General features: G+C 31.3%; 1 protein-coding gene across 1 annotated transcript; it reads left to right on the forward strand.

The window, feature by feature from the left end:
* The first annotated feature begins 5265 nt into the window (after window positions 1-5265).
* On the forward strand, window positions 5266-9149 carry LOC132731562 (uncharacterized). The gene has a single exon (XM_060717752.1). It carries the CDS (start codon window positions 5374-5376, stop codon window positions 7930-7932), a length of 2559 nt encoding a protein of 852 aa, XP_060573735.1. The 5' UTR covers window positions 5266-5373; the 3' UTR covers window positions 7933-9149.
* Window positions 9150-9841: the final 692 nt, after the last annotated feature.

The following is a 9841-nucleotide window of genomic DNA, read 5'->3' on the forward strand; positions in this document are numbered from 1 at the left end:
ATGAGTCAAAGTCGCGATGTGTTTAAGTTTTTACGCTGTCCTTTCAACTTCGACTTACCGAAGTTCTACTGTATTTCATGGAAGTACTGGTTCTTTTGTACTGAACCAAAGTCTACATGATAGTTTCCTTAAAGTTTGTCTCTTAGATCATCATCTTTCTAAAGCTAAGTAAAACAAGTTGATGACTTGTATGAATGTATGGGAGATTGTAATAATGCAAATAAATTTCTTGAATTATGAATGACCAAAACACTTTGTAATATGATGCCATATATACCATGAAGAACCGAAGTGCACACAAAAAACAACGTATTTCAAAATTGTAGACAATTAACTTCTTGTGCTAAAAATTTGTTATTGCATATTATTCTTTATCATATATTTCTCGTTTCAAATGTCATTACTTCAAACAAAAGATACACCTTATTATGATGACTTTATATTCTTGAATTTCTGGATTTTCTTATAAACTTGTCATCAAAAACAATTTGCATAATTATAAATTTGTTATACATGTTGCTGACTGGATACATAGAAGAATTTAGCCTTGACTGGTGATTGGGTCAATTATTTATCTCATATAATATTATCCCATATATCTGGCAGTAAACTTGTATAAATAATAATATACCCACTGGATAAATGTACCTACTTCCGGTAAATAACAGGCATATGTGCTCGCAAAAAACAATGTTTGCATGTCACAGTTATAGTCTGATTCTATTGACCGGTTTATTATGAATATATTATAGAACTCGTTTAGATATTCCATTCCAATTCGGTTCTGTCCGTGTAGTTTACGAGAATCAAGATGGAGTAATTATAACTGTTTTCAAGGCCACACCAGTTTAATGAAAAGGTTGTGGTTATATCAGCAGTAGCAGTTGGTGAAATGCTGGCTTCATATATGAGGCCTAAAAAAAAATTGATGTGTTTCTGGTGGCAAGGCGAAAAAAAGAAGGGTCGGTAGGTCAGACTTTTTTTTTCTTTCTTTTTTTAGTCAATCAACAATTGTAGATATGTCAGATCCGGATTATATGTACATAGAGGATATTGAATGAGTGTAGGTTTAATACTAAATTTATTGAACGAGTTGAATAAAATCATAATATGCGAGCCTCTGGCGAGCATAATATTGTTTTATTCAACGAGTTCAATAAATTTAGTATTGAATCTACACGAATATAATATTCTATTTATCACATATATAAAATAGGAACGGTAAATTGTTAAAAAGAGTCATTTTTCTTTGACGCGCCTATAGTGTAACGCTATAATTAGCGCGCTTTAACGCTATGTTTATAGCGCAAATGACGTGACGTCAAAGTGTTATTACACTATACTATAGTGTAATATTGTCTAGTGTAATATCGTTTTTATTAAACGGCTTTATTACACTCCTGTGCCGCGGTTTATGTGATAATTTAAATTATATTCTATAGCATATAAAAGTACTTAAAGCTATAGCATATAAAAGTACTTAAAATGTTAGACTACCAAACCTAGTCTTCAATATTTTATTTTGAAATAAATTTTACCAATGGCATGACTCGACTTTCGTTTTCATTTTTTTTTATTCTTACCGAACAACTGGCTTCAATTTTAATATTATCACTCTTAACATGACCATGCACGTCCGAAAAATGTTTTGAGCTGTTTTGCTGTGGTCTATTAATTTGATTTCCTGTTTTGCCAAACTATGATTGTATTTTTAAAGAAAATCGCCAGCAGTGACACTTCGGCTGCTTGTTGTGCCGCCATATTAGCCGGTGCGTCTTAATACGTAATTGGAACCCGAATCGTCTGTGCCTCACAGCGTTGTCGACTCGCAATACTAAAACCCGTCTTTGGTAAGGGCGCCATTTTTTTTTTGTACAGCGATAAAAAACTTTGGGTCGGCGCTAAAAAATAGGGTCGGTCGGGCCACCGGAAACACAAAATATTTTATTTTAGGCTTGAGAGGTCCGTGGTTCGATCCCTACTGTTGCCATTTTTAAATATTATGCTCTTTTGTATATTTAACTGGAAATGACCAAATGCTTACATAATTTAGTTCAAATATAAAGCAACTTAAAAACACTGTTTTGTCTCGATTTATATTAGTGTTTTTCGGCATTGAAATGACATATATTGATTTTAATCTGAATGAAATAAAATGTAATTAAATATTTACTCTTAAACCTTGTTATTTAAAATGAGTATGAAATAAGTGCAAAACATATTCAGATATGAAGAAATTATATTATTATTATTTGTGCTCAGGTGAGCTAGAAACTAAAATTCATGCTGAAATCAGTACATCCACTGAAATAATCAATAGGTAGTCAATAGGGTATGTAAGTCATAATTATTTACATAACATTAATAAGAAAAGGGTTATAACAGGGTAATTTTTAATCCAACTTTTTAAAAAGATTTTGTTTACTTTATAAGAAATTTTTTATGCGAGTAAATAATGCATTACAGTCAGCGAGTCATAACAATTTAACTATTCATTGAATTAATACTTAATCTGCATATTCAAATGAAACACTCTTATAAAAGAGAGAACGATTAAAGTTTCACTGTAAGTTTTGATTTTTTGCAATTACAAGGATGTTTCTCAGAAGGTAAAAATTATAATTTACATAAAATTACACATTATTTTGAATATCAAACAATATTAAAAGTAATTATGCTTAATAATAAACAAATCATTGTTAGTATGTAAAAATTATGATTTACATAAAAAAATTGCTTGTAATTTTAAATATCAAAGTATATTAAAGCTTCATGACTCGAGATGAGCCAAAATATTGAACGAAAATCATTATTGAGATTTTAAGAAAAGTGAAATTCAAGATACTGGTAAATGTTATGATTTTCATGCTATGTGCCATTTATGACCAATTTTGCAGTATTTTTCACCATTTTTCTACTGCTGTTACTAACACAGTAAGAGCAAATTTTGCATATTTTGACCTGTTTTTGGAAATTTTTATGGTCTGTAAGTGCTGTTTGCAATTTAAAAATTATTCACTTTGTTCATATCGCAATAGTTTACTTTTTAATACATTTTCAAAATTTTCATGAAAATTATCATGGATCTGGAGGCATGCTGCTTTAAATGTAAATGTATTTTAATGAAGAACAAATAATTGTTTATATATAAATTCTACATGGAAAACTAAACATTAATAGAAATATATTGCCCAAAGATAATACGAAGAAATTTTATATACAAATGTATTTTAAAATTTAAAAGTAAAACTGAAATTTTAATATCAAATACGTCTTTTTTTCTTTACTTGAATATTTGAAAAGAATGTTATATAAATACTTTCAATGGCATATTCATTAAGAATTTAAATAAAGTCATTGTTAAACTTTGCAATAGATTTGAAGTTAAAGCCAGGTGCACATTCCCGCAGTCTGACTCAGAACTAAAATGTTGGCTGCACAATTTTAATATAGCCTGCTTTGACAGCAACAGTTTTTTTTTTGTTTTTTTTTTTTTTTGGGGGGGGGGGGGGGGCGTTTTTTTTTTTTTTTGGGGGGGGGAGAGGGTTGGGGGTGGTGCTGTTGGGGTAGGAGGTGATAGAGATCATATGGCAACTTTCCAGTTTTCTGGTGAACGAAGACCTCAGTTGCCCCTTCATACATTATTTCAGGCACATTAAGCTTACACCTGAGTAGAACCAATGACCTTCCATTAGCTAGATAGATAGACTTTCACTGTTACTTCGTATCTTAAATTTTAAAAATTTGTAGTACGTTTATTGTCATTTTTAAAGCCAATATGCTTGTATTTTCAAGTACAGTCAAACCTTTCTTTTAGACTCTCTGGTTAAAATGACATACTGTCTAACACAACCTTAGTAACATTATCTTTTATTTGAGATACTTTTTAATACACCCAGGATCCAACTACAACAATTGCCTGTCTAATGTGACGTCACAAAGGGCACTAACCAATAGCCAAAACAATATTTTAAGACTGTTAATAGCAAACATTCATTAATTCAAATTCCCAAATCCACATGTTATTGGTTTTTTTGGTTTTTTATATTTTTTGGGGGTTTTACGTCACGCCGACACAGTATAGGTCATTTGGCGACATTCCAGCTTAACTGGTGGAGGAAGACCTCAGGTGCCCTTCTGTGCATTATTCAGGCACAAACAGGCACCTGAGTAGAACCACCGACGTTCGGTAAGCTAGCTGGATAGTTTCCTAACATGAAAGAATCCCCTGTCAGAATTCGAACCCACAGCGGTGAGGGGCACATGCTATTGTGTTCTAAAAATACTAGCCTGCATATCCGCTCAATCTTTATATTTTGATACTGAAAACCCCTTATTTTAAATGGATTGTTCTTAATTCAAAACTGAGTCAATCAATCATACAATTCAGCAGGTTAAAAATCAAAACTTCTTTAAAGGGACTCCCCTAAAAACAAAAAATTTGAATGTGCTACATAAATTAGCTGGGCACTTACAAACAGAAAAATATGCAAAAGATAATTAAAAATTATATTAGAAATAAGTTGAAAATTGTATTTTGTGCTATTTCTAGCTTGATTTGGGGTAAAAAGCGTTTTAATTTCTGGTCATTTTTCAGAATTGAAATAATTACTAAGTGAAAACGGAGTGAGCGATTGATCTGGAATTTTGCACACAAGTTATCGGTCTAACCTAACATCAAATGAAACATTCATCTTTAACAATTATTTCCAGCCACGTCATGTCAAAAAAAAAAAACCTCAGTGGAGTCCCTTTAAACCTCTATCTAGTGTGTCTTTCATTAAATGTACCATCGCTGTGAGCTAGGTTAGATTGTAATATTACCATAACGATATTGTTTGTTATTATACAGAAACTACATGTATAAATAGAGGATATTAAATTAGTGTAAGTTTAATACAAAATTTATTGAACAAGATGAATAAAATCATATAATTCTAGGGTCTGGCGAACATAATCTTGTTTAATTCAACTAGTTCAATAAATTTAGAATTGAATCTACACAAATATAATAATCTATTTATTACATATTTAGAAATAGAACTGTACACTGTTAAAAAGTGTTATTTTTCATTGAGGCGTATTTAGTGTAGCGCTAACATAAGCGCACTTTAACGCTATGTTTATATATAGCACAAATGACGTAACATCAAAGTGTCATTACACTAGTGTAATAGCATTTTTATTGAATGGCTTTATTACACTCCTGCGCCGCAATTTTTGTGATAAAAATATATATTGTTTTTTTCTTTTTTTTTCAGATACCTTGCAGTTATAAATCTGTTGCTATTTTTCAATCAACCATCTGGCAGTGTGTCCGAGTGCAATGAGAATTTTGGGGATTTGTGGATTCCCTCATGGACTAATGAAACCATGCCAGATGCTTCAACGTCAGTAAGAAATGATATGCGCTGTAACAAAAGGTGTGATGATGAAAAATGTTGCACATGCAATAATTGTATGAATTGGGAGGGTTCAGAAATTGATCTTTATATAGAATATGTATCAGTGTTTGGTAAAAGCTTGGTACTGTCTGATCAAGCTCTTACTGAAACTGGAGTGTACAGAATTCAGCACACTTATTCGGAAATGACAGAAATTCCAAGCAATATCTGTGGCTGGGACAATAAATCAAATCTGATGGAATACTATGAAGAAGAGTTTGAAAGCATCAAGAAATATTTCAGTAACATAGTAACAATAAACTTTGAAGGCAATAAAATCAGAAATGTCCCAGATATTAACTGCTTACCTAGACTAGATACTCTTATCCTGAGAAATAATGAAATTCAATTCCTATCCAATACTTCAATATCCAATCTGTCAAATCTCAGAGTTATAGACTTCTCAGGTAACTTCATACAAAACATGGATCCAAATACATTAACATCTCCTTACCTTAGTTTATTCTTTGCAAATTTCAGTCACAATGACATGACCAGCCTTGATTTCTCAAATGCTATGAGCTTACACCCCTTTTGTAAAATTGATTATGAATCAAATGAAATAACTGAGATAACTAATGAAGCTGACTTCAAACTCAGTCTTGATCAAACTTATGGACCTGGTTTTGTAAACTTGAAATACAATAAAATTTCAACATTTCCAGACTTTAAATCGATTCTTTCCTTGGACTCAATTGCCCAACTAGGTACATTACTTAGCTTTGGGTTTGATTTACGTGGCATACCCTTAGTTTGTGACTGTAATTTGCATTCCTTTATGACACTTGCAGAAGACGTCATTAAAATCTTGTGGCTAGAATATTTTGATGTAAAATGCACGGCACCTCCGGAACTTGCAGGAATGAATGCCATCAATGTGACACTTGATTCACTCACTTGCCCTGTTTCAGCCGATTCAGGCTGTCAAACACCGGAATGCACATGTGTGGACAAGCCAGATGAGAACACTTTAGTGGTCGATTGCTCAAATTCTGATCTCACGGAGATCCCTGACATACCGTTTTCAAAGAATTCACAATATATATCACTTAATGTTTCTGGTAATAACATTAAGGACCTCAAAAATAACTCAGTCTTGCAAAAATTGTCTGTACTGGATATCTCTGGAAATGACCTAGGTAAAATTAACATTTATGAAGCTAGAATGCTTGAAAATGCTTCGTATGTTGATATATCAGACAATCCAAGATTACAGAATCTTCCTCAGGCCTTCCAATATCATAATGTTTGCCTTAGAAATATGGAACACTTACAGATCACTTGCAATTGTGAAGCTTTGTGGATTGAACAATGGTTGAATCTCTCCAAAAAATGCATCAACTCTAAACAATTATTCAAATGCGTAATGCCTGATAACACTATAAAACCTGCATTGAACTTTGCTGAAAATGACTTAGTATGCTATGGTACTTGGACCAATTATATTCTAGAAACCATAATATTAGGCATATTGCTTGCGTTGTTAATCATTGCAGGAACAGTGGTCTTTATTTTCCGATACGAAATTCTGATCCTCTACCTTCGTGCTCGGCATAAAAGACGCAATGTTATAGTGCCTTCTTTCAAGTACGATGTTTTTCTATCCTACAACGATGGAGATGAGGATGTTTCTAAATGGGTCGAAAAAATACTTGAAAAAAATCTGATAAAGACAGGCTATAAAGTATTCAGGCCAAACAAGGATATCGATTTTGGAAGTGAAAGAGATTCACTAATTATTTCAGTATTGGCTACAGCAAAAAACTTTCTTGTCATAATGACAGACAATTACCTCCAAGAGGCCAATGATATGAGATCTTGGACTGAAAATGAATGGAAATATGGATGGAACAATTTCAAAACTGACAGATTGAAGAACATTGTTCTTGTTAACTTTGACCATCTGTCATCTTTCGATGTCATTCATTCGCAAATAAAAGCTTTTCTTAGAGTTGGCTGCACAGTAAACTTTAAGAATACCGATAGGAAGATTATGGAAGAAATTTACACAAAACTTGGAGAACCATGGAAAATACCAAAGAGTAAATTCTCAGCCTATGGACGCTACAAAGTACCAGGAGAAGCAGTTGAACTTACAGATGGATCTGTTGAAATAGATAATATCAGTAAATTTTTCCCTGCAGAGCAATACAAAGAAATCATGAATGTTAATGATATGTTGATCACAGAAACAGAGATGGAAAAGAAACCAAACAAAGTAGATGGGATGACAGACAGTCTAACTGATCAAGAACTTAATGCAGAGTCCAGAGACAGTCAAACCAATGAACACACCCATCAAAGACATACTGTTATCCAATCATGCAAGTTTAGAAAATGCTATGCTTGTAAGATTAAAGACGAGAGGGTAAACATGCCCGGAAATGGCAGTGTTGACAGGCCATTGGAAATGTTCACACTGAGACCATTCTCAAGTCAAACATATTCATCAAGTACAAGTAGACATTCAAAAACAAATAAATTCTAGAACAAAAATTCTGAAAAATATCTGAAAATTGAAATTGACGGTGTAAAAAAAAAAGTCCTGTATTTTTATTTCTTTGAAAGTTCATTGAAAAAAAACAAAACAACAAATGTTTAATACCGGGACCTCTGAATGCTGGAAACCAGCACTACTGCTAAACATGCATGAAAAAATCCCCTGAAAATAGGATGGTAATAAGAATCAATCTTCTAATTTTATCAAATGTGGGCTAGAACATAATACCAACATGTTCAATAACTTATTTATCTATGCAGGTGTGAAAAAAAATTCAGTTTATGTGTTTGAATTATAGCTTTTTGACCATTGTTGTTTCTTTGCTGTCTAGTATGATTATTTTTTTTAATTTGTTGGGTTTTATCAAATGTGGAAGAGAAATTAAGTAATTTTGTTAAATTAAAAGAGATAGCTATTTCTTTCTCTACTAATTAAAAGAATAAAAAGATTGATTTTACAGTAAGATATTGAATACAAAAATTGTTAATTTGCTTAATTTTCATTTTGTAAAAGCAATAAGAATTAATTCTATTAATGATATATTTCAATAGCCACTAAAAATGTTCAATTTTAGGTAAGGTGTTGTTTCAAATTCTAATTTCCTACTTTTTATATCAACAAGAAACATGATCTATATCAACTTATACATTATGTTGATATAAAGAATGTCAATGTTGAGATAAATAATGTTCCATGTTGATATAAACAATGTTCCATAAACAATGTATCATGTTGATATAAACAATGTTTCATGTTGTATGATGAAAAATATCTAATGTTGATATAAACAATGTTCCATTTTGATATCAAGAATGTCTCATGCTGATAAAAACAATGTTCCATGTTGATATAAGAATGTTCATGTTGATATAAACAATGCTCCATGTTGATATAAGAATATTCATATTGATATAAGAATGTTCCATGTTGATATAAACAATCTTCCATGTTGATATAAGAATGATCATGTTGATATAAAGAATGTTCATGTTGATATAACAATGTTCCATGTTGATATAAACAAAGTTTTGTGTTGTCATAAATAATATTTCATGATGATATCAAGAATGTTTCATGTTGATATAAATAATTATCCTGTTGATATAAAGAATGTCAATGTTGATATAAAAAATATTTCATGTTGATATATTTAAACACTGTCCATGTTGATATAAAAAGAGATTAAAAATGTTGATATAATCAGATTTTAATCAGCTTTATTGTTTCACATTAATTTATTACATTTTGATCAAAATTCATGATTTGCCTTTTAATTTATCATAAATTTTATTTATACAGTTTGTGAAAATCTTAAAGTAAAGGGTTTTTTGCCAGTTTTTAATTTGATAAACAACAAGAACTGTCGGAGGACAGTATTGGCTCGACTATTCAAAAATTTGTCACAAGAGTGTTTATTGAGTAGATAAATTGCTGTATTTTATGAATACATAAAATTGACCGAAAAGGTACAAAGGCTTGTTATCAAGTAAATCACTGCTTTATTATTAATAATGCATAAAAATGTCCCAAAAACACACAAACTCTTCAGTAGTTATGGAGATAACAGCTTACAAGCAAAACTTTTCCATGAATTTCTAAGTTGAAAAAGGGGAGAAAAATCAGCCTAAATGCAAGATAGAATTATGGATCTTGGTCAGTGACCTACAATTAAATTCTTAATGCATATGTGAAGTTTTAAATAAATATCTTTAATACTTATTGAGATAGTAAATCTTGCATGTAAACATTAACCTAGAGACTAAGTAGAAAAGGGGAGATGAATCAGCCTAAATGCGAGTAGAGTTATGGAACTTTGGTCAGTGACATACAAATTATGACTCTCCAATTATGACTCTAAGTACATGTGTAAAGTTTCAAGTAAATATCTTTGAAGACC

Source organism: Ruditapes philippinarum, unplaced genomic scaffold (genome assembly GCF_026571515.1).
Source record: "Ruditapes philippinarum isolate M1 unplaced genomic scaffold, ASM2657151v2 ctg2187_1_1_1_1, whole genome shotgun sequence".
NCBI lineage: Eukaryota > Metazoa > Mollusca > Bivalvia > Venerida > Veneridae > Ruditapes > Ruditapes philippinarum.

What these genes read in the sequence shown, in the direction of transcription:
- LOC132731562 (XM_060717752.1), top strand. Translation starts at nt 5,374, where the DNA reads ATGCCAGATGCTTCAACGTCAGTAAGAAATGATATGCGCTGTAACAAA.